Here is a 26,444-nt window from a genome sequence, read left to right on the forward strand (position 1 = left end):
GGAAGATGTCTAATAGGAGTTCTTGGGCTTACAGAATTTGTCTGCTTAAAAACCAGGTGAGGCACATCTGTCATTACAGGTATGGAAGTGAGAGAATAGTCCCTTGCATATGTTTCGTGAAGGGAAACCATGAGCCAATAACACAGTTAACTGTGCAAAAACTAAGTTCCAATGAGAGGCCAATAAAGGTTAAAAAATGGCTTCTGACCACATTGACTGATGATATTTCAGTATATGATTAATAAACATTTCTGCCTTGCCCAAAAGAAAATTCATGGACACAGAAGTCCACCTTAGGTAAAGCATATGGTTTTTCTGAACTCCTCTGCAGGCCTGAGAGCTCTCATATGTTCTGCTACAACCCAGGCAGCTGCGCCAGGGCCAAGGGCGCGCCTCTTGAGTGGGTGCCCCGGTACACACACACATCCTTCACCAAACTCTTGACATTTCACTTCTTTCAGGAATCGTTTTCCTAGTAGAAAGTGCAAATGCTCTTGAACTCTGTTTTGTCCAAGGACCCAGCTTTGACAACTACAGACTTGTTTCTACAGCAGCAAAAGCACTAACATCTTTCTTGCCAACAATATTTATTGCACATACATATTGAATGTTTGTTTACTCTTCTAGACAGCATTGATACTCTATTTCTGTCTGTATCAGTAAATTTTTATAGGTTTAGGATCTGCCACTTACTTTCATGGAACACATTTAGCACACTATGAGAATTTCAAATAAAAATTGTTATTGCTGATGCCTCATAAAAACTATGTGGGATGAAAAACAGTCTGATAGACTAAATACTATTTATAACAGTCTGAGGAATTAACAGTTTATTAACACATATGTTCAGTACCTCTTGACCCTTCTGATCCAAACAAGTTTGTGCATTTGCCAACTCTTGATCTCGAAGGTCTAATCTTGTTTCCAAAGCCCGCATCTTCTTTTCCCAGTCCAATTTTTTGTTGTTTACCATGATGTCAATTTGTTCCATCAGTTCCTGAAGCTCGGCCTCACAAGGAGAAGCTCTGCCAATTATAGAAAAGTAGGATATATTTTTTAAAAGTTAAGTGTGAGGACAAAAAAATTATTACATTGCTCTGCATAAGTCATTAGTTCCTCAAATTGTCCAATTATGTAAACAGCAAAAAGTCCAAAAGATAGAGGTTAATTTTTAAAATTAAAACTAAAAGCTAATTTCAGATCTGACTGTATATAAATTAATTTTTAATGACATTTGCTAAAATATAGCTACTGTCATAATATAATACATTGATAAAATCACTGTCTGCATTCTCCAGTTCATGCAGGTGGTAGCACATGGGGCTGCCCGAACCAAAAGTTTCAACTTACACAAGTGAGTTATAAAATGAAAACACATTGTGTGGATTATTTCAGAGATAAGTTTGCACTAAAAGCTAGCGAAATAAGTGAAATAAGATTTTCAGAACATACAGATTCTAAGGAAAATTCTAATTATGAAAAATGCTTCAATATCCTTACATGTGAATATCCATGTACTATCATGAGGAGGTTTGAGGGCAGACAAACTGGAACTTCAGTTGTGCCTGTCAGGGACAAAAAGTTCGTGTTTTGGATACGAACTTGCTTGAAATATATAATACAAATTAGTTCCATTGCAATAGGGTTAGAGACAGGTATTGGAATCCAAAGAACTGAGAATTCCAGAATCACTTTTCTAAAACAACCAGAGTCAACTTGATTAAGCCCAGTCAGAGTAGGACAAGATTCAAGGGTGCTAACTGGGTTACAGAGCTGCTCCTCCGGGAGGGGAACTTGGTGTGATCTGACAAGTACTTGTTTGGAAGGAATCTGCTGGGGCAGGTGTCGGAAATGAATGTAAGTCTTTAGACAGTAGGGATACTATTAGTCAGAGGTGGCAGCATCTTGGGTCTCTGAGGGTCTGTTGTGTTTGAAACAAAACTCTTGGTAATAACTAGAATTACAGAGACCGAGAGAGGGGTGAGAAAAGGGGTTGCTGGGTGCTTCCAGGGCAGGGTGCTCCTTCAGAAAAGCTGAATCATTCCCCAGGGCCTGGCAAAGCGAAATCATTCTGACTGGATGAAGCAGGTAGATATTGAAGCCTCAGACTTCAGCCTAAAGAACAAACACATGCCCATATTAGAAAAGCAAGTTATTTCAGTATCCATTCAATGGTGGTAATGGGGCTTTTGATATATTTGTGTAGCCGAGGAAGGCAAGAGGAGAGGCAGGTGCAAAATGATATTTCCTCTATTTAGTTTCACCAAATCAGAATTTTAGGGCTAATTAAAGATCATTTAGCATTTTGAAAAAACTGAAGCCCAGTGAGGTTAAAGTCACACATTAATTAGTGGAAGAGCCAGAACTAGATTGCAGGCAGCTGCTTCCCATCTTAAGCTCCTTCCTGTGTACCACACAGGAAAACACATGGTGTTTTGAATACGAACTTGCTTGAAATGTATAATACAAATTAGTTCCATTGCAATAGGGTTAGAAACAGGTATTAGAACCCAAAGAACAGAATTCCAGAATCACTTTCTAAAACAATCAGAGTCAACCCAAACCAGAGATTTCCCTGTGAATGGTTTATTCAACCGCAGAGAGGTTTTAAATACAAAGTGCCATTCTGAAGTCTCCTGGCATTCCTGGGATAAGGGCCAAAGACTCTCAAGTTATACTTAAAACCTAAACAAATTTGAAGAAAGGAAGTACTAATTCCTCTATAAACAATCTGATTAAATTTTAATTGGAGTTATAATGTGGGGGAAAAACAACAGAACAAAAGGAAGGGTTTTCACACCATTTTCCTTTTCATAACAACATGTATCACCCTTTACTGTAAATACATTTCGTGTTGGTTTTTTTTTTCTGCTAGTATAAGGTCTGAAAAAAAAGGACTATATCAGTTTTGTTCATCACTATCTCACTGGAGCTCAGCACGGTGCACTAGTATATAACGGATGCTCAATAAATATTTGAAAAATGAACAAATGGGTTCTTTTCATCACTATCTTGGCATGTAGGAATGCACCATGCTAATGGAATTAAAGTACAGCCCTAAAGTAAAGTGTGGCATAATGTAAGCTACTCAATCAATCTTGTTAAATAAATGAATAAATTGTTTATTTCTGGGTTATGACGATGTTATGCAAAAGTTAGGCTATTGTACTCTTGGGGTGGAAGGACTTTTGCAAGTCATCTAGTCCAACTACCCATACAGCACCTGCATATCTTCCACAAATGTTCTTAAGAGAGAATCATCCATCATATCCCACTGATCAGATACAGCAGGACTAGGATAGAGCCCAAGATTCTGTATTGGTGAAAAAGATATCAAGTAATTCTGGTGCATGTCAAGATTTGTGATCTGTTTCGCAATATCACTGCCAAAAGGTTATCCTGCCTACGTCTGAATTCCTCCTTTAGCAGGTAACCACTGACTGAGATTGTATCTAGTTTGAGTGTTTAAAAGTTCTTTCTTATACTGAAGAACTTTTTCATCCACTGGTCTCAATTTAATCTATTGGTTCTTGTCAAGACAAATGCTTTTTCAATATAGTCAGCCTTAAAGTTATCAACATGATGAAACAGTTACCAATGTTCCTCCGTATTCTTCTGTCTTCCCTTCTCAATGTTCAATCTTAGAGACTGAATACACTAATAGCCAGAACACATGATAATAGACTCTGACCCATAACCTCTACAACACTAGTCCTAGAACGGTTAATGACTGATAACTTCCTTAAATTTTTGCCTCCAATTCCAAATCAGGACCAATTGGAGAAAGACAAATATGCTTCCCAAATCAATCACATAGGATGCCCCACTTCTAACATCCTGCCTTCAGCTTCTCTGTGCCAACAGCCTCCAATTAGAGCATACCTGAAACCTTTTGTTCACTATAGACCTTTTCTACTCCCCTGCCTACCTTTGAGTCTCTGCCAAATGCAAATGATGCTTGCTGTCCCCCTTGCTCCAGCAAGTTCTGAATTAAATAGGCTTCATTTGTTCTCATTTGGCTGGTCTTTGTTTACTTCCACAAGTATCTTTATTTCCTTCAATTGATCATGGAAAATTTTTTTTCTACCACTCACTACCTAACATACTGCCTGGAAAATACTGGATGCTTAATACACATGTGTTGAATAAATGGAAGCATGAATGACTAAGATTTTCAGACCCTTCATAATCCAGGTGGCTCTACTCTAAACATGATCCTGTTTGTCAATTTCCCCCTTGAAATATACCACTCAGAACTTTAACATAAAATAATACCCTAGGTATGACCTAATCATCTTGAAGGAAGACTTACATTCTTTGTTTTAGGTGCTATATACACTTTTATTCAAGCAGATGAAGATGAGCTTTGAGTCAGGGAGGAGGAAGGGCAAAGCAGTGCTATCATACCATCTTAAAGTGCTTTTATTCTAAACACCTTATTTCTTTTTCATACATGCTATGAATAAAACCACCTAGCCACTATCTTGTGCTTGTGTAGTTCTTTTTTTTGGGGGGGGGGGGGCGGTGCACCAAGGGCAGGGCTTTATATTTACCCTTATTAGATTTTACCTTGTTTCAGCCTTTCAATGTGGCTCATCATGATTCATTCTATAATGAAGCAAGCATGCATTAAGTGGCTGCTGTCCACTGTGTGAGGAACTGGGAAGATAGAGACACAAGACCAAATGCCTGAGGACAGAGAGAGACTTACTAGGCAGCCAGGTATAATAAGAGACTGATGAATACATGCTGCTCTATTGGGAATAGAAAGGCAGGGCACTGGATAGAGACTTGGACAGGGTGGGCTATCACAGAAACCTTCCTAAATGAGGTAACATCTGAGCTTATATTTTGGAATCCTGTCTCTGTCGGATTATATCCACTATACTTCCCAGTTTTGTGTCAGCTGAAAATTTGATACATAGTCCTTGTTTTATATATACATGAGTTTTTTCATACAAGTGGTTGTAAAATTTCATGAAGGGCAGGATGGAGAACAGAGCCTTATGGCCTTCTACTACCAAGCCGGGCAGGATGACAGTGATCCATTGATTATTTCTTTCTTATAATCAGATGCTAATCCACTTAATTACCCTTACAATTTTTTTCTTTCTTTCCCCAACAAAAATGTCATGAAAAGCCCTGCAAAATATCATGCCAAAGCCCAAATACAACTCTTTCTGTATATTCCCTGGTATATCAGCTTATTAACTGGTGCAACACGCAGTGGTCAGATGCATCCAGGCTGCATCCCAGAGGCCACTACTTCCTCTTCTGGGTGCTCACAAACCACCAGTAATCTGTTTTACAGTGTTACCTAGGATTTAGTTAAATTTATATTTACATCAAACTTATCTTTTGTCAAATTTAGTATCCCCTTTAAAAATTCAATTGTTCCATCTTCTTATACACCTTTCCTTCCTCAGTTTTTTTAGAGAAAAGTAATAGTAGCAACTGTCGCAGCAGCATCAGTATTTGCTCCTATGCACTTTAAAATAAAATACAAAGGGCTTAGTTTAGCCCCTTTTTCAGATCTGGGCACTAACATTATATTTTCATTTCTTCCTTTAGTCAAATGCTAACACTATGCTAATTACTTTTCTACACTTCCTCTCATGAATCCTCACAACATCCCATCAAGTAGGTTATTATTACAATTTTAGAAAAGTTGATTGAGGAGCTAAAAAAGAAAAAAAAAAAATCCTCTGAGTCTTCCAGCTTTGGAGACTGGGTGAATTGTGTCTACACAATACACTAAGATTTACAAAACATGGTCCTTACTATTTATTGGGTTTATCCTTGGGAGCAATTCACAAGAGAAGAATCCTGGGGTCAGCCAGAGGTCTAAATGCCTTAAAGCAGAGGGGAGAGGGCTGACTTGCAGTCTGATCTACCAGTCTGGTGAGCCAAGAGTCAAAATATTAGTATATGAAATTTGGAGACAAAGAGGGAGCAAAATAGAAAGCTGATGATTAAAAATGGAGATAGTTGCTGTGCGTATGTTGGGAGGGGGCAGGGGAATGGAATGTGGAGAGTCAGAGTAAATAGAGGTGGGGTAAGATACATGGACTTTTGTGCCACTCCAGAGTTTTTTGTTTTTGTTTTTAACATAATGGGCTTACATGCAGCTTCTTAAAAGGGAAAACCTTCATCACACAGATAGCTATGTCAGGCTATGTAATCTGTTATCAAAACCAGGACAATTTTGAAATTGAAAAGGGCTCTAATAATAATTATACAGGAAAACAGGTGATTGTTCTGGGAAAACCAGGATGTAGGGTCAGCCTACCCATCACCAATCAGGAAAACAGAAGTGGATAAACAGCTCTGTAAAAAAGAAAAAGCTCAGTTTGGGACACGAGAGAGATCTGAATACAAATGGATCTTCAGCTCAGGAAAGAGAAGAGGAGGTTTAAATGACAAATATGGAAGTCATTATGGAGAAGGGGGGTAGAGAGAGGAAGGGAAGCACAGAGAAAAGTAAGAGGAGGTTATTTCACAACAGGGAATAGTCTAAGGCAGTGAGTTTCCAAAAGGCTGATGAACAATCATATTAAGTCTTAACTTTTTCAAAATAGTTTAATGTAATTCATTCTAAAATGTATGAATGTATATTTGTATTAGTTATATTATTATATATTTAGCTATACTAAATATTACTTTTCTGTGGTGACTCACAGACCCTATTCTGCCCATCACACACAGTATCACACCAGAAACATGAAAAGAACCAAATGGGAGAGACTCTAAGAGAAGTCCTACAACCGCTTTTGAGACTTGTCTGTGAGGCCAGCTTGTCCTTTAGTCAGTTGTCTTTTAAAACAGTAAAATGAAAAAATGTATTACTTTGACTTTTAGGTCATAGTTTCATGGTTGCCTTTGTTCAAAATGAATTAGTGAATTATAGCTAAAAGTAGCTTTGCCTCAAGGACTTTTGCTATTGCCCCCCAAAATGTTATTTGCATCATTAGTGCTTGCTAATTTAGCAACATTACAAGTCCTATTTTTACTACATATTTGAGATGGTGGCTTATATTCAGTCCATTCTTCTCTCTTATTTTCATTAAGCTTAATGTTGGGGCGTGAAGGAGGTATAAATCCCCCTGTCCTATGAAAGCATGCTTAAATGTATTGTACTTATTTCAAAGCCTTCATTATAATCATCAAAGGAAGACTTTTATGGAAACAAAAATCAATGTGATAGCTTCCAAGTCTCTATCAGTGTTTCATCAGAATTCTAGGTATGTAGAAATTTAAAATTTCCTTTTTGGGGCTCTAAAGAGAATAGAAGATCTTTTAAAATACCTACATTACAGATAAACTTTTTCTATAACTATTTACATTCTGAATAACATTTGGCTCAGATTAGATGAGGTTAAAAAGACAGTGAAATATTAGCAGGCACAAACCTTCTTTCTTCAGGGTAATTTTTATAATTAGAAGGATAAGTAACTTCACTATCCTCATAAACATATATTTGAAATATTTCATATTAATATATATAAAGATACACAATTATTAATAACTGTTTATCTGAACATGCATTAGCTTGGACTCTTTAAGCCAATTACTAGAACGATGAATAGACTTTCCCAAAAGGTCTATTTGATGAGAAACTTCAACGTTAGTGCAAGTGAGGATAGTAATTTTACCATTTTCTATTTAAAACTAGAGCCAGCTATTTCACTAAAGCCTAGCAGTGAAAAATTAGGCAAACATTGATAAAATCTGTTTTTCCAATGCTACAAAACTAAGAAATACACTGTTTCCCAAATGTTGGAAATTTCCAATGAACCTTCTAATGCCAGCTTGTTCTTATAACTTCCAAATCTGTATCTTACTCTTATTTCCTACATGGCTAGCTGCCTACCCAACACACATCCTTCCTTCTGTACTAATGGAGCTCTGATGTTATTCAGAGTGGAAATGTGTCCCGCTTAAAACACAGCTACATGTCCCGGTCTACCCTAGGGCTAGGCATGGCGCTGGAACAAAATCTGGCCTGTGAAATGTAACGGGAGTTGCCAGGGAGCTTGCAAACAGGGCCACAGCAGTTGTTCTTGGTGTCCTGCACATTCTTCACACTTACTTCTTTAAGTCACTTGGCCTGATGTCTAGTGGGCAGCTTAACTAGTCTCTCAAAGCAATCTTCCCCCTCCCTTCCTCCCTCCTTTCCCTTTTCCCTCTTTTCCTTCCTTCTTGCCTTCCTCTCTCTCTCCTTCCCTTTTTCATCTCTGCATCTTCTTTCCTTCTTAGTTTCCTCCCTCCTTTCAAAAATCACTCATTGAATTCCTACAATCACTAAGCACTGTGCTAACATTTCAGGATCTACCTTTAATATTTGACAAATCAGGATTTTACTCCAGGTCTACTTTGATTTTCTTCTTTAGAGAAACAAGAAAGTAGAACTTGTCAAATTTGATTACTATGGTGAAGAGTATGTGTGGGTGTGTGGGGACAAAATATGATGGACAGAGAAGAATAGGGTATTGTCTGGGCCACTTAGAAGGCAAGAGAATCGGTCAAATTAAAAAGAATTTTTAGACTTCCGGCCAAGATGGAGGCTTAGACGGACACGCTAAGTCTCCCTCTACAACTAGAGAGGAATACAACTACTTCAAAACAAAGGATAACTAGAAATTCCAGAAAATAAAACTACACGGAAGCCCAACATATGAAGTTATAAACCAGCGGTGCCATTTGGGCAGGTAAGAGTTAAAGAGGGCAGCGCTGTTTGCGGTTGCACCTGGGACAGCGGGGGGCAGCGAAAAATCCCGGCTGCAGTCAAGCCCCTGGCAGTGCGCGACCCCAGCGCTGGGGAAAGCAGCCACCGCATCGCCTTGAACAGTGAGGCCCAGGGGGGCGGGAGGACGGATCCCGGTCTCCTAGCTGAATAACTGTGTGAATCCATCTTGGACCCCCGCCCCCAAAGAAAGCACCACAGGGCTGCGAAATAGGTCGCGGACAGGCGCCGGTCGCTGGGTCATTACGAGTACACAGGCACTGCCCCCTACAGCCGGCCCAAGAAAACAAAACGCATCTGTCAAAATGAGGCAGACAACTATAGAAATCCCGGTGGCACAGCTCACCAGGCAACAGATAGAGAACCTGACAGATGAACAGATAAGAAACCTGTCAGAGGCTCAGTTCTGGGCCATTGTTATCAGGTGGCTTACAGAATTCACAAAAGAGCAGGAAAAAGATAAGAAAGAAGCGAAAAACATTCATAACGAAAGGAACAAAACCACATACGAGACAGATGGTGAGGAAAAAAAATCCAGAGTTCATTTCAACAAACTGGAATATGGAGAAGGAACAAGCAGTCAACCAATGCAGAGAGAGGAAACGGGAAGCAACAATGAGAGGATCAGAAACCTCTGGGACAGCTATAAAAGGCCTAACATAAGAATCATTGGTTTGCCAGAGAGTGAGGAAGATGAACTAGAACTTGAAAAATTGAGTGAAAATATACTAAAGGAGAACTTCCCAGACTTGGGGAAGGGAATAGACTTGCAGGTCCAGGAAGCAAGGGGAGTTCCCAAGAGACTGGACCCAGGGAGAACCACTCCAAGACACATTATAATCAAAATGTCAAAAATTAAAGATAAAGAGAGAATCTTAAAAGCAGCAAGAGAGAAGAAAAGAATTATGTACAAAGGGGTCCCAATTAGACTATCAGCTGACTTCTCAAGGGAGATCCTACAGGCAAGAAGGGACTGGCAAGAAATATTCAAAGTAATGAAAATCCAAAACCTACAACCACGAATACTCTATCCAGCAAAACTGTCATTCAGAATAGAAGGACAGAGAAAGTGTTTCCAGGACAAAATAAAACTGAAAGAGTTCATTAGATCCAAACCACTGTTATATGAGATGTTAAAGGGACTGGTTTAAAAAACAGAAGCTAGGGAGATGAAACAAAGGCAAACTAAACAGGCAACGAGAGTGGAAAAGGAACTGTGGGTATGGGAAGCATATTGGGGGGAGGTCAACAGGGAGGGGGAGTGGGGAGAGGGAGGGAGATGATATAGGAATTGGGGATCATGGTAGGAGGGAATGGAATAGACGGAGAGAGGTTGGGAGGAACTGTATGCACAACTAATGGACATAATCTAAAAGGGGGGGACAACTGGAGGGAGGGGGGCCACCGGGTGGAGGGGAGCAGAGGGAAGGGAAATTGGCACAAATGTAATATTTTAATCAATAAAACACATTAAATCTGAAAAAAAAACCCTCTATTAACAAAAAAAAAAAAGAATTTTTAGTGTGCAAAAAGAATACATTACTAAATTCATTAAATTACCAGTATAATGACTTATATTAGAATTCTTTTACAAACTACAATTAAAACTGTATTTAACTCATAAGACACTGAGAAGTAAAGTTGTGATTATTAACTAATATACTTCACAGTTGGAAAGGACACTTTAAAGGTTAGAAATGATGCATACATAGAAGAGTAGTGCTTTAAGGGAATTTTCTGAATTCAGATGTGAAAAGTTATGCTTTAATATTCATCTGCTTTGGGTCTTTGAAAATATGACTTTCACAGCAGATAAAAAATTTGGCAGATCATGTAGTATTACCTAGATTTTTTTAAAGGATAAAAAGTAAATGATTCAGTAAAGAAAAATGAGACTTCTGGTTGAAGATGGATGAATATACACATTTTTCTCCCTACCAAAACCTCATTAAAATAAAGCAAAGAGATATTTTTAACCTATAAAGTTAAACCTACGTGGGCAAACATAATGGGAGCTGGCAGTAGAGAAAGCCCAGAAGCAATCCAAGTAGGCATTTCTGGAAGCAGGGGGTAAATGCTGGCAGCCCAACTTATACCCTCCCATCAGGAGACTTTAGAAGTGTTTTCTGGCTCTGATCAGCCTGAAACAGATCACTGAAAGAGACTAGATGGATGACCATACAGTGAAAAGCCCTGTCAATGAGCACCACCATGTACACTGAAACTTTCTGTCAGCTTTTGACTCTACCACTCTTAAATAGGAGGAAGCAGGTAGGGATCACAGCCATTTGGAGAAAGAAGTTCACACACCTAGGTCAAATACAAAGACATTTTTTAATAAAATTATGCAGAAAGAAGGAAACTTCAAAACATTTATAATTAAGGTACCAGAGTTATTAACTCGCATAAAAACATAAAGTTTTACAGGAAGGAAGAAGCAATCACTCCGAGATGAAGATCACTTATAAAGTTATTAAAAGGCAAACACAATATTGACCCAACAAAGATCCTGATGTACTGGGAGAGTGGAAGAATTGTAAGTGTGACTGTGACTGTGTCTGTGTGTGTGTGTGTGTGTGTGTGTATAGCATGAAAAAATAACCATTGTGGACATCAATAGATAATGTTTAAAACTGAAAAATCAAGAAGGAGCTATATAAGCATGTTATTTAGATATATGGAGTTAAATGTTAAAAGAATTAGCCAAAAGAAAGTGCCTCTGGGGAGGGAACAGGAGACTGCTGTGTTTTGGTAACTGATAAAGAACCAAATGACTTTTTCAACCCTGTACATGTATAACTAAGTAAAGAAAGAACTGAATATATGTCCTTTTTTCAGTTAGAAATGATATTTTAAAGAAGTAATCCATTATATATGCATCCACTTATATAAGGAAATTGACATTTTTAAAAAACAACACTCTAGAATCTGTACATTTTGGGACTCTATGTATGTGTTTCATTGACCTTAGGATTGCTCAATGCATTTATGGAATTGCCATTTAGAAATGACCTTCAGAGATAAGTTTATTAAATATAAGCTTCAATAATCTTAAATATATTAGACTGCATAACACCTTCACCAGTGGCTATGCCTGAACCCTTGGGGAGTTGCAGCTGCACTGCAGTTGGCTGATGGATTTCTCTGGAAAACCTAACTGAATTCTCTTTTAGAGCAGCAGAGGCTGGGAGAAAGGTGGAGCTGTGGAGAAATTGTTAGGGTTTTGGGAGAGGCACAAATTGAAGGATGTGGAGAAATACACCAGAGCCATATCCACAGAATAACTTATTGTAAAGATGTTGCTCTAAGAATCAAAAGATAATTTCTAACACTGTTATTCATAATTTCAAACAATAAGTCAAGGGTATATTGCATTGGTTAAAAAAAAGCAATTTAGAATGTAAAGGAATGACAAATCAAACATACAAAAAGGAAGTTCTTGGAAATAAAAACATGGTTGTCAATACTAAAGATCTCAGTAGATGCAGAGAAAAAAGTGTAATTATTGCTGAAATAAAAATGAGAAAACACAAGAAATTCCTCTATAACACAGAACAAAAAAGACAATGGTGGAAATTATGATAGAAAAGATATACTGAGCTGTCCAAGGAGATGAGAATGGAAGAAGATAGTGGACTTAGTAATTAAATGAATAGAAGCAAATTTCACTGAGCCAAAGAGATTTGACTCTTAGAATAAAAGTGTTTATCAAATGCTATGAAGGATTATTAAAAAAGGATCTATACCTACAAAGTTATCCTGGTAAATTTTTTAATTCCAAGAATAAAAATAAACTACATAAGCCTCTAGACATTAAAAAGAAAGAAGGAAAGAAAAAACTTGAAACAAGGAGAGAGAGTGAGATTATCATTGGTCTTTCCATCTGCAACTCTCAATTCTTCAAAATAAGGGAAGCAATGTCACAGAGTTTGTGTTTAAAAGTAAAAATAAGACATTTGGACATGTAAAAAGTTAAAAAGTATACCACTCATGTTCACTTTTAAGATTACATAAGAATATACTTTAGTCAAGTTAAAAATGAATTCCAGGGGACTTCCAGTCAAGATGATGTCACAGGCAGACATGGCTCCCCTCTTTGCAAAACCACATTAAAATTACAACTAAAATATAGAACAAACATCATTCAGAATCATCAGAAATCAAGCTGAATGGAAGTCTGACAACTACAGAATTAGAGAAACCATCCATCTTAACTGGTAGGAGGGGTACAGACGTGGAACAGGCTGGCCCCACACCCATATGTGATTGATAAAAATTCGGGAGGAAAATCTTAGGAGTGAGGAGTTCCAGCCCCACACCAGGATCCCAGCCCAGGGGTCCAGAGCCAGGAAGATAAGTACACACAACTTCTAGCTGCAAAAAACAGCAAGGATTGAATCAGTGGAAGGAACTTCTGGAATCCCAAGCAGTTCCTCTTAAAGAACTCACACAGACTCACCAACTCAGACTCACTCCCTCTGAGCTCCAGGAGTTGGGTAGCAGCTTGAAAGGTACCAGTGGAATATAGAGAGAAATAGAAGTCTCTGTCATCAAGGGGAGCAGAGGCCATTGTCTTTTCTCTAAACTTCTCGCCAACAGCTGGCAAGCTGGTGCCATATTTGAGACTCCATCAACTTGGCTAACACTGACCCACCTTGGAGATCCCCAGAGACTCCACCCCACCCAATTTACTTGTCCACCCAAGCTGTTTTTCCATATGAATGAATGGCTTTGGCTCATGCTTTACAACTTTCTAAATCCTATCAAATAAGCAACAGCTGGCCTCAGTGAGCCCGAGGGCTGGCACTAGCAGCAGCCAGCTTAGATTCACAACCTGGTTTCACCTGTGAATCTCTAAGCACAACTGAAGTAGCATCATCTCAGTTTGCTTTATAGTTCAGGCAGGGTGGCCCCAAGAAAAACACAAGTGGGGGCTGACCTTGGCCTGCACCACCCAGGAAACTCCAGGGCCCGTGCACCCAGTGGACAGCTACAGGCCACATCAGAGCACCACCACCCTGCTCTTGCACAGCTGATCCTCCACGGAGGGCAGAGGCTGCTGGTCCATGGTCACAGCCTATCCTTGTAGCTGACTGGCCTGGGTATATCTCTCCCATTGACCTGCCAACAGTAACCAAGTCTCAACTACAAGAGAAGGGAGTACTCAACCCATATGAAGGTTGCATCTCGAGTACCCAGCTTGGGTGACAGGGAGAGCTGTGCCATTGGATGCTATAGGACACCTACTACATTACCAAGACACAAGGTCAAAGCAGCTCTACCTAATACATAGAAACAAACACAGGGCGGCTACCAAAATGAGGAGACAAAGAAACATGACCCAAACAAAAGAACAGATCAAAACTCCAGAAAAAGAGCTAAATGAAATGGAGATAAGCTATCTATCAGATGCAGAGTTAAAAACACTGGTTATAAGGATGCTCAAGGAACTTAGTGAGAACCTCAGCAGCATAAAAAAGATCCAGTCATAAAAAAGGATACACTAATTGAAATAAAGAACAATTTACAGGGAAACAAGAGTAGAGTGGATGAAGCAGAGATTCAAATCAATGATAGAGAACATAAGGAAGCAAAAAACAATCAATCAGAATAAGAATTAAAAAGTATCCAAAAATACAAGGATACTATAAGTGGTCTCTAGGATAACTTCGAGAGGTACAACATTTGCATCTATGGGTTGCCAGAGGAGAAGAGAAAAAACAAGAAATTGGAAACTATTTGAAAAAATAATGAAAGAAAACTTCCCTAATTTGGTGAAGGAAATAAATATGCAAGTCCACGAAGCACAGGAAGTCCCAAGCAAGATAGATGCAAAGAGGCCCACTCCAAGACACATCATAATCAAAATGCCAAAGGTTAAAGATAAAAAGAGAATCTTAAAAGCATCAGGAGAAAAGCAGTTGGTTACCTATAGGTGCATTCCCATACAACTGTCGCTGATTTCTCAAAAGAAACTTTGCAGGCTAGAAGGGATTGGAAAGAAATATTCAAAGTCATGAAAAGCAGAGACCTACAGCCAAGATTGCTCTACCAGCAAAGATATCATTTAGAAGCAAAGGGCAGATAAAGTGCTTCCCAGACAAGAAAAAAACTAAGGAGTTCATCATCAACAAACCATTATTATATGAAGGGACTTATTTAAGAAAAAAGGAAGATCAAAACTATGAACAATAAAATGGCAAAAAATACAAACTATCAACTATTGAATCTAAAAAGCAAACTAAGCAAACAAGAACAGAGACAGAATCATGGATACAGAGAGCATTTTGTTGGTTGCCACATGGGAGGGGTCGTGGGGGAATGGGTGAAGAGATGAGGGGATTAAGAGGTAGAAATAGGTAGTTACAGAATAGCCATGGGGATGTGAAGTACAGTACAGGAAACAGAGTAGCCAAAGAATTTATACGCATGACCCATGGACATGAGCAATGGTGGGGGGATTGCCTGAGAGAGTGTTGGGTACTGGCTGGGATGGGGGCATAGGGGAAAAAATCAGGACAACTGTAATAGCATAATCAATAAAATATAATAATAAATAAAAATGAATTCAAAAATGTCTAAAAATTAAGAATAAGAACAGGGAATATTTTGTATATAAATAATAGTAATAAACAATGCAACCAAACTTATAGCTGTTAAAGAAGGATTCTTAAAAGAGGAAAAACTAAGAATTTACATTATCCTATATGTAATAATTTATATATAAATTAGTAGCAACCAGTATCTGTAACCAGATTATTTCTTGGAGGTGGGAGAAGGGAATAGGAGAGCAAAGGCATTACTAAAGGTAAGTCTTGTAAGGGTTGAGTGAGGTCGAAGTTACAGTTAAAATTCATATTGCCAAAGAGAAATCCAATTTTAAAATGTTTTGTAAAAAAATCTAATCATAGGCTATTTACAAGAGACTCAATATGATATAAAAAAAGTAGGAAAACGGGGATGAACAAGGATACTACAGACTAAAGTAAATTAAAAAGAAAGTGGAGTTGGCAATATCAGTACCAGGCAAAGTAGAACACAAACAAAACAACATTAACTTCTACTTGTGAGATACATTATAAAGCTAAATCATATAATATACCAGGAAGGTATAAAATCCATGAACCTCAATACATTAAACAGAACACTGAAATACGTAAAACAAAAACTGCTTGAAATCCAAGAAAATTGGACAAAAACACAATTATGGTAAAGATCTTAGAATTTTTGACAGATCAAATAGACAAAAGTAAAGTAATAATGGATTTTTAAAACATAATTTAAATATAATAATAACAATGAAAAAGTTTGATTATATATGTATAACCCTTTTTAATCTTTTTACTTAACCAATAGAGAATATATATTTGTTTTTAAATGCCTGAAGAACATTTAGAGAAGTCAATTATCCAATAGATCACAGGAATAATCTTAATGAAAATGAAATATCATCTAGGTCATAGTCTATGACCGTGGTGATAGGGAGATTAGAAAGGAATAACAAAAAGATAATTATCCCCCCACCAAAAGTTATATCTCCTAAATATCTCTTAAGCTGAATTGGGAATCAAAATTGAAATAATGGCTCTTTAGAAAATACAAAGGCTATTTAGAAAATAACAGTGGGAACACTAATCCTGTGGTCCCCAGTAAGGCTGTGCTAAGGAGGAACTTTAGCTATAATGCTTTTATTATTTAAAGAAATCATGACACCCAGTAATCATGAAAATAACTGAATCATATTTTTCAACTCAAAAATTAGAAAAACAAGATAAGTAAAATAAAAAAGAGAATTAATGAGTAGAAATCCATGAATAACAAAAACAAAGCAATATCTACACATGGTTCTTTCTCTCTCCCCAACCCCTCCTGCCCCTTCCCCAAGGAAATGTTTTGTTTATTGATTGAGAAGACACCAACCAAGAGGATGGGAGACTTAGTGGTGCTTCAAATCCATGTTAAGAAAGTACATAGTGCAGGCTTCTTTCATGTCGAGGAAAGGGGGAAACAGGATTGGCAAGAGGTGATTGGCTACAGAAGACATCTGGCTGCCAGCAGATGTCCAAGGAAGGTTGTGCTTAGTCTGTTGACCCTAGATGATGTGAGTCCAGTCACGAAGTTCCTGCAAGTCTTTGTTAAACAATACATACTTCCCTTATCTCCAGAGAAAGTATGTATCGTTTTGTGAAACTCAAGCCAAAAGCAGAATTCCTCTAATGATTAGCAAATCTATATGCAAGAGGAAGAAGAAGCTATTGAACAAAGACTTGGAGTCAGAGAGGCGTTGAGGAAAATAGGGCAACAGGGTCCAGGTTCAATTAAGAGGGAGGATTAGCTTTAGGATGGAGTAAGATCTGCCCACTCATTGAGCCCTTATCTGGCTCTTACTATCTCATGCGCCTACCTCTCGCACAATGGTCCCTGCACCTTGGAGAGGGAATTCTGGATGTTTAAGACAAAAAAATAAAGAGTAACTTTTATTACTGTGTTCCCCAGGGCCCAAACCATGATGAGCTGGCCACTGCACAAACACTTCTTTGTTTAGATAACAAGTAACCTAAAGCGATCCTATTGTCTAAGGACCCACATGCCAAGAACTCATATGATTTGCTCAGTGAGGTGGGTGCCCCAATCACTAGAGATTATGGAAGGTATACCCTACGTGGGAGACACATTTTCTAACAGTTTCTTTGAAATTATGAAGGCATCAGTCTTGTGGGAGGGAAAGGTTTCAACTTATCCAGAAAGTATAAGCACAAAAACAAAAACACCCAAGCCAAGTGACAACTGAATGAAGTCCAGCTTAAATATACCATGGTGGATGGAGCTGGGTTAACCAAGAAGCCATCTTGGGATTCACTTAGCCCTGACTATTCATTTAATTTACAGTCATTGTTTACCCTCTTAGTTTTTCTCATTAGGAACAGGCTATTGCATGTTATAAGAACATTAGGTTGTCAAAAGTATGGCAATGAGGGGTCATTTTACAAAAACAGGGTGGATTTCATGCACATGTGCTACACTCTAATACTCAGGTTCAGTCATTTTAGTGTATCACTCAGTTTTGATGATGACAGACATCTTATATTTCCAGCAATTTCACATACATTTCTGGAAGATTGATAACATACTATACAAGATAAAGAACATTCTATTTTATTTGACAATGCTTGCCATTATTTTCAACAGACCAAAATTATCCTAATTAGTTTAATCTTTGTCTTTTGTAAGGACAGAAACCAAACAAGGCCCTTCTTGAATAACTCAGTTACTCCCAAGTCAAGACTCTATTTCTTTTTTATTTTTTTTAAATTAATTAATTTATTTATTTGTTGTTTTGTTTATTCATTTTTGGAGAGAGGGGAGAGAAACATCACTGTGTGGTTGCCTCTCACTTGCGCCCCCAACTGAGGACCTGACGTGCAACCTAGTCATGTGCCCTGACTGGGAATCGAACCAGCAACACTTGGCTCGCAGGCCGACCCTCAATCCACTGAGCCACAGCAGCCAGGGCAAGACTCTATTTCTAATTTAAATTTGGCAAAGTTTTAAATTTGGGGAAGTTTTTCAAAATATATTAAAAAGCATGGATGTGATCCTTTTTTAAATGCCACTAAAGTAGATCATTTATTCATTCTACAATTAGTTATGTTCTGGGCACACACTCTAAGAACAAATACAAAGGACAAATTCACTTAAGCATGACTGTTTCAATTAGGACTTTAGATTATTACGGCACAAATACAAACCCGTATAGTGGAGAGAAATCATGGATAAATTAAAATCAAACCCTGTTATAACCCAGAGAATAATGATTCACCTGCATTATAAGTGTTCTGTGTAAAAGCTACCACCTTAGGCCTTCACACTTTCTATTCCTGCTGTCTGGAACTCTCTTTGCCTGGACATAATCTCTGCTCAAATGCTTCCTTACCAGGAATCATAGGTTGACTACCCCATTCACACTCTATTCCTCTCCTCCTTAGCTTACTTTATTTTGTTTATACTACTGTATAAAACATGTTTATTTCTCCTACCATCTCTCCCACTGAAGTAGAAGCCCCTTGGAACAGTGGTCTCTATTGTGTTCACTGCTATCTTCCTGGTGCTTCTACCAATGACAGGCTCATAGTAGACTCTAGATAAATATTTGTTAAATGAAGTTTGCTCCACAACACATTACTGTGCATGTAGGTGACATGGTGCAATAAGCACATAACAAATCTCAGATGGATGATGTTTGATTTTTACGTATTTCTTGATAGTATGTGAGACAGAGAAAGCTGACCTGGCTCTCTATGCTTTGGAGAGCATGGTGGACAATGTCTGGTTCCATGTCTGCTGTGAGAGTGGAGCACTTCCTCATGGAAACTTCCAGTAATTCTCATTCACTCTGGTTTGTAATTATGTTGTACCCAAACAAACTCTATGGTTTCCTACCAAACTCTAAGTTTTTTTGTTTGTTTGTTTTTCTATTAGTTTTCCCATTTTTCCCCCATTGCTCTTCCCTCCTCCGCCCCCTGCCCCCCAGTCAGTCCCCACTCTGTTGTCCATGCCCACAGGTCATTTATACTAGTTCCTTGACTAGACCCTAAATTCGAAGTTCTTTAAGTCTGTTTTTTAATGATCTTTGTATGAACCACAGTGCTTAATGTTGTGCCTGGCATATATTCAGTACTTTATACTTTCTTTCAAAAGAATGAATGAAGAGGAATAGCAGTAAGGTGATATCTGGTACCCAACCTTAGATTTCAGACCATCAATCTGCATCTTAGTTTTCCGTGCCTGTGCCAAGGACCTAACACCTACTCAATCCAGAATCCTAACCTTGCTCTGCTGTGGATACTAGGCAGGCTGCTCCTCACATCTCACTGCCATCCAATTCCAACATAGCAGAGAATGCAGGAATTGGAGCCAGACATATCTGAATCCTACCTCCTCCACTAACCAGTTATGTATTAAGGGCAAGTTCCTGCTTAATTTCTCTTTTTTCCTATCTTTCTGAGCTCAGCGTGGCAGAGGCTACTCATTGTGCACCACCAATATCCATTCTTCTTCCTTGTATTATAGAACTTCTAAGCTCTAGCTGGCCATATGGCTGCCTAGTTAGAGACAACATTTCCCAGCCTTCCTCAGAGTGCCATAGTTCTGGCACTCAGTTTTGACCAATGGGAAGAGAACTGAAATGAGGCCTGCCACTTCAAGGTCATAGGCCTAACAGGAATGGTCTTACTCTCTCCTCTTGTCCTTCCCCCCTTTTCTCTAGCAGCAGTACAGGTCATGATGATGGGAGATGAAGCAATCACTTTGGGCCCAGAGATGTAAATCATATAGTGTGGATGGCAGAAGAACTACTCTACCAGTCTTGGTCTGCTTATATCTGGACTTGTACGTGAAACAGAGATGCACTTCAATTTTATTTAAACCACTGCATTTTGGGGTCTCTTTGTTACACGAGTTTAGACTATATTCTAACTAACATGCCCAATTTCTTAGCTATGAAATGACAATAATGCTTAGCAGTATGGGAGGAGTTTGCTGTAGGACTTTAAAAAGTGATAGCTACAGTTATCCAGACTTGTGCAGCTTTCTTTTGGCCTGATGTCAAAGTCATGGTCTGAGCAGAAAAACTGAAAGTGAGATACCTGAAGTGGTTTGACTAATACAAAATCAGTCACAGTCAAAATAGGCACTATAGTACCTCCCCTCCCCATGGTACCTCCACCCCACATTTAGCTCTGGGGTCAGCCAGAGGCCAGTAAGCTAATGAAGCAACAGGAAGAGAAACCTTTGTGGTGCTGGTGGCAGAGGAAGGGGGGAGGGGACAGATATTTGTGAAAAGGAATTTTCATTTTTTATGATGGTAAATCCTATATAAATTATATTTCTTATCTCTTCATGAAACTTTTGGTAAAATATCCAGTTCTTTTTGCTGTTTGGCAGAGTTAAATCTGTTTTGAGGCTAAGCTTGTGTTGAGTTCAGCCTTAAGGACAAGTGTGGGGGTGCTTGGACACTTGGTGCAACAAAAAAGGAGCAAGATGGCTCTGGGGGTGTGGCTCAGTTGGTTGGAGCACCCTCCTATAGACTTAAAAGGTCGCAGATTCTATTCCTGCTCAGGGTACATATCTAGGCTGTGGGTTTTACCCCAGTTGGGGTGCGTGCCGGAGGTAACCAGTCAATGTTTCTCTCTCTCAAATCAGTGAACATATCTGCAGGTGAGGATGAAGAGAAAAGAAAAAAAAAGAAAGAAAGAAAGAAAGAAAGAAAGAAAAGAAGAGACGAGAAAAGAAAAGAAAATGAAAGAAGAGAAAAGAAAAGAAATTGAAAGAAAATAAAAGAAAAGAGAAGAAAAGAAAAAAATAAAAGAAAAGAGAAGAAAAGGAGCAAGCTGGCCAGGAGCTGCTGCACTGTGGAAACCCAAGAGCACCTGGGGCCTGTGTGTGCATCCTTCACCCTAAAACGGTAAAAAAAAAAAAAAAACAAACCTCACTAACAGTTGGAAAATGGTGCTTTTTCAACTGTAGATCCATAGTCAAAATTGGAGACTCAAACTATAGATTCTTAAAATTACTTGGAATTCTCCCCACCCTCCTCACCAGAAATAACTGGCATATTCTTCTATTAATACTAAATTTTAAAATTCATATATCATCAGGGAGATGTTGGTGTAGTTAAGAACCAATTTATTAACTAGAAATTTCTCAGCACTTACCCCACTGTATTATGAGTTTGGTTCTCCATGTTGAGAGAATGCTGCATCTGGTTTATATTTCTTGATTTTTAACCTGTAAGGGGGAAAAATGGTCTAGATTCCTAAAATGCTAACATTTATTAGCATATAAAACAAGAAAATTTTGCTTCAGGCAAACCATTTAGTATGAGTTTTTCTGAGTGAAGTACTTTCTGGTTCTACAAAATGTAGAAACGGTGTGTGTGTGTGTGTGTGTGTGTGTGTGTGTGTGTGTGTGTGTGTGTGTCTCCCATGCATTTGACCTTGGCTGAGTGGTGGGGATATATGCCCATTACTCACTGTATACAGAACAACAGCTAGATGCCAGGTACACAAGATAAGTTAGATAGAGTTCCTATTCAAGAGGAGTTCCAGTAAATGCTCTCAAACTTTTCTTTCTTGTGGATTCTCTAAAAGTTTGCCTTTGTTTGAGTAAATTCTTTATTCGGCTCTTTATGGGTTTTGTTAAGAGATTTAGGAGAAAAAGACTAAAAATAGAAATTTTACAATTCCTCAAAGGCTCCATGGGCACCAGCTCACCCTTTGACAAAATGCGGGTGTATTTGCCTCAGTAAACAAACAAAAAACCGCACACCTTTCCCCAGCAACAAAGTTTTAATTGAAAAGCAATCTGTGATGATAAATGGGCAAAGTATTGAAAAGGACTTCAACCTCTTTGAATTAATGAATAAAAGTCAATTAAATAGCATTCAAGATGGTATAGAAAGAGGAAGATGACCCCTGGGCTCCTGTCGCCCTTAAATGAAAGGATCTAAGAGGGACCCTGGAATAGTGTGTGTTGTGGAGGGGCAGGAAGCAAGGGTGCGGAACGATGGACAGATGAATAAATTCATTTTGTAAGCCCTCAATTCTTCACTTAAACATCAGGGAAACTGAGGCACATAGAAGCTAGGTGATTTGCCGAAGTCCACCAAACTAGAACCTCTGCTGTGGATTCTGCAAGGACCATCCCGGCATCCCCGGCTCTCTCCACCCTCCGCGCGCCCCAGCCGCGACCCCGGCCTGCTGCCCAGACCCACGCAGGATTCAAGGCCAGCCTCCAAAGGGCAGTCGGCCAGTTGGGGTCCCCCACCCCTCTTGAGCAAGTCTGGTCGTTGGGGCTAGGGTTTGGGGGTGAGGCGGGCCGGGGAGGCCAGAGCGGGTTACCTGCGCTGCACCGCGCCGCACTCTCCCAAGAAGTCTGAGGCCCCGAGACCAGGAACGCCGGGGTCACCGGCCTTCTAGCCATTGGTTGCCATGGGGACGAGGACGCGGAGTGCGCTGTAGGGTGGAGGTTGGGTGGACCGGCGCGAAGCGGCGCGCGAGTGGCTGAGCGGTTGCTTCCGGGCTGCGGAAACTTCACCTCCGCGAGTTTCGCGTCTAATGTCGGCTCGCTAGACTAGACAAAGGGCTCCGTGAGTCTACATTCTGAGCCCTTTCCTTTTTGTGGCTCCCACTGCCTATCACGGTGTTCCGCACCCAACAAGGTTCCCAGATATATTTGTTGAATGAACGAAAGAAATAAGAAACAAAATGTAAATAGCGCGAGGTGGGTGTCGGCGGAATCTGCACCAAGTTTCTGAAACAACCCCTGACCCTCCTTCCTCTCACCCGTGTTTGAAATGATATGAAAAAGAAAGAGACTTGGAGTAAAGAGAACTGCCTTTCTATTCACCGAAGTGTCTTCCACTTGGGAAGAGCTGGATTTCTTTAACAGCATCGCTCAGTGCACAGCTATTCTCTGGTCGCGATAGCAGCAACTGTACTTTTCTTTCCCGTACAACGGTACCTGTCTTTCCCGTACAGCACATTGGGTCCTTAGAACAACTCTGCGAGTCAGGCGCCTTGGGTGGAGCAGTCTTGCCTCCCTTTTAGGGAGAAGAAAATAGCTCCTGAGTGGGATGGAACCCAGAGTGACTGATTCCAAATTCTTTCCATTTTTCATCAAATTCCAAGAATAATTGATGACAGAAGCTGTCTCACAGTCCAGATTTCAAAGAAATGATAGGAAAGAACTATGTACATGTATGTGTGTGTATTACATATATTGAGTGATATTTTTAAGCACTGAAATTTTGTATAATATTTGGAAAATAGTCTTAACATCTATTTTAGGAACAGAATTCCTTCCCAATACAAACAAAAGATTAATTTCTAATTCATAAAATCTTTTATTTGCATTCCACTCTCATACCATTAACAGTTTGCTGCATAATATGACATCAATTTAAAACCAACACCAATCTCTCCATTCAGGTTCCACCTGAATTGCAAAAAACCATTTGCTGTTTCTTGACAAATTAAGATTCATAGAGGAATTGTGTAAAAGCAACTCAGGTTATTAGTTCTAATAAGTGTTTCACAGATCTCATATTATGACTAAATGAAGAGAGTAATCATTTTATCTTAACTTGAAACTTTCCATTATTCTGAAAACCTTAATCTTATTCTTTATTCTTGTCTAAACTGAATAGCTCAATATATTTATTCTGACCTGAGGAAAGGAAAATGGAACTAGGAATAAAATTTAATGAAGTTTCAGGATCCCCGATATCATTCACACTGTTTAGCTCTTTACCATTGGTCAGTACTTTCATGTTCATTAGTTCCTTAGAGGCTCACAAGTACCATATGACACTACTGTAACAGGTGTTATAGCTCTTTTTAGCAGATTAGGAACCTAAGGTTTAGAGAGAATAAAGGATTTGTCAAAGATAACACATGTGGTTCAAGTGCAGCTAAGAACCTAGATCATCTTACTCCAAGTCCAGTACTCTTCAAACTATCTCCAATTTAATGCTGAGTAGGTTTCTTTAGCAGTCAGAATCTTGTAGGTAACTACAGATGTATTTAAAGGCACATTTTCACAAGAAAGAATGGGTGTGTGGTCTGGGCTTTTAAAGCTTAAGTATGTCAGAGAACACATATGGTGATGGATTTTAAGAAAATTTGAATATAGAGTAGAACCCACCCTTCCCGGCACCTTGCCTTAGATTTAATAGAAATAAAGGCTTTCACTTAAGGCTTAAAATGCAAAGGTTTACCTATACCCTCATCCCCCCCCCCGCCCCCCGCAGTAACTGCAAAGAGGAATTTAGCCTGAGATTTTTGGGGGTGAAATTAATGAAGAGAGCAGTAAGTCCCTGAGTTTAAAGGAGGGGAAGAGTATAACCAGGGTGCTGGTGAGAGCTCTAGCCTGAAAGAGAATTGGAGAACACAGTGAAGTCAGAATAAGATATAAGATATAATCAGAAATGGCCAAAAAAAAAAAAAAGTGTATGAGGCATATATGGCTGAGGAATGAAGAAAACCAGTAGAAACAGACAACAGAAGCTTCAGATATTGGATTGGACAAAGATTATAAAAACATATGGATAGCATATCTAAAGCAATAAAACACAAGATTGAAAAAATCTGCAGGGAGCACTAAATATAAAAGCTAACCTAGCACATTTTTTTTAAAAAAAGTGGAAATTTTAAAACTAAAAAAATTTACTAATAACCAAAATAAAGAGCACAACAGTTATGTGTAACAACAGACTCGATATAGGTGCAGAGAGAATTTGTGGACTGGAAAACAGGTCAAAAGAAAGTTTCCAGATAGAGAAAGACAAAATAATGAAATAATGAAAATATTTTAATATGAAGGTTTTACATTGCTAGTATTATTTAATAGAATTATTTGTAGTTAATGAAATAAAAATAGATGATATAGATGAAATTAGTACATGCCCTGGCATAGAGAGAGTACTCAAGAAATATTTGTCCAATTTGAAATTTTTAAAAAATATGTGGCTATTTTGCAAATCATCTTTGTCACTTTTTATACTTTTCATTTCTCTGTCAAAATGTTTAAGTTTTTCTTTTAATTTTTGAAAATATTTTGATTTATTTTTAGAGAGGGGGGAAGGAAGGGAGAAAGAGAGGGAGAGAAACATCAATGTGTGGTTGCCTCTCATGCGCAACCAGTGACCCTTTGGTTCGAACCAGTGACCCTTTGGTTCGCAGGCCAGCACTCAGTCCACTGAGCCACACCAGCCAGGGCTCTTTTAATTTTTTAAACATATTTATTTACCATAGTCATTTTCTATTTTGTGTCTTGTAGTTCCAGTCTCTGAAATGTTTGGGCTCTATTGCCACTAGTTCTTATTCACGTCATGTTGTCTTGTTTCCTTGTATTTTACAATTTTTGCATATGAGATAATGGGGGTGGGGCATAATTTTATTTCTGACATATTTAGGGCTAGGGTTGAAGTTGGAGCCTTCCAGAGAAATTTACACTTGTTTTTGAGGGTTGCCTCAGAGCATGACCAACCCCAAACCACTTTACATGAAATTCTTCACAGGATATATATTTTTTTCATACAGTGCTGGTAATATAAATGAATGAAAAATAAATGTTAGGGTCAGCTTATGGTACAAATTTCAGAGAAGGGACTTTTCTTCACCCAGTGCCAAAGTCAAGATGGGCATGTTTTTTGCTATTTCATTTTTGTGACTTTAAAAAAAATACGCTTTTTATTTTAGAACAGTTTTAGATTTATAGAAACATTGTGAAGATAATATAGAGAGTTCCCATATACCCCACATCTAGTAGCCCTTATTATCAACATCTTACATTATTACGATGGTCCTTCATCAGAATTAATAAACTAATGCTGACATATTGTCAGTAACTAAAGTCCATTCTTTAGTCAGGTTTTCTTATTGTTGTTATTGCTGCTGCTGCTGCTGCTGCTACAGGATCCCGTTCAGGATACATTACACTTAGTTATCATGTCTTCTTAGCCATGTCTTGGCTGTGACATTTCTAAGACTTTTTGGTTTTGAGGATCTTGACAATTTTGAGAGGTGCTGGTCAGATATTTTGTAGAATGTTTCCTAATTGGACTTTGGTGTTTTTCTCATGATTAGGCTGATTATGGGTTTGACAGAAGATGACAAAAATAAACTTGTATTTTTATCACATT

General features: G+C 38.6%; 1 protein-coding gene across 1 annotated transcript in view; it reads right to left on the bottom strand.

Moving 5' to 3' along the window:
* The window catches only part of DEUP1 (deuterosome assembly protein 1), a 106,141-nt gene extending 84,627 nt beyond the window's left edge, over positions 1-21,514 (bottom strand). Inside the window, exons 1-2 of the mRNA XM_090267852.1 lie at positions 21,457-21,514; positions 854-1,025 (exon numbers count right to left, since the gene is read on the bottom strand). Of these exons, the coding sequence (XP_090123978.1) occupies positions 854-1,025; positions 21,457-21,503 (219 nt within the window). The 5' untranslated portion in view covers positions 21,504-21,514. The remainder of the gene's footprint in view (positions 1-853; positions 1,026-21,456) is intronic.
* Positions 21,515-26,444: the final 4,930 nt, after the last annotated feature.

This window comes from Furipterus horrens, unplaced genomic scaffold (genome assembly GCF_987537825.1).
Source record: "Furipterus horrens unplaced genomic scaffold, mFurHor1.1.pri manual_scaffold_2, whole genome shotgun sequence".
In the NCBI taxonomy this organism is placed as follows: Eukaryota; Metazoa; Chordata; class Mammalia; order Chiroptera; family Furipteridae; genus Furipterus; species Furipterus horrens.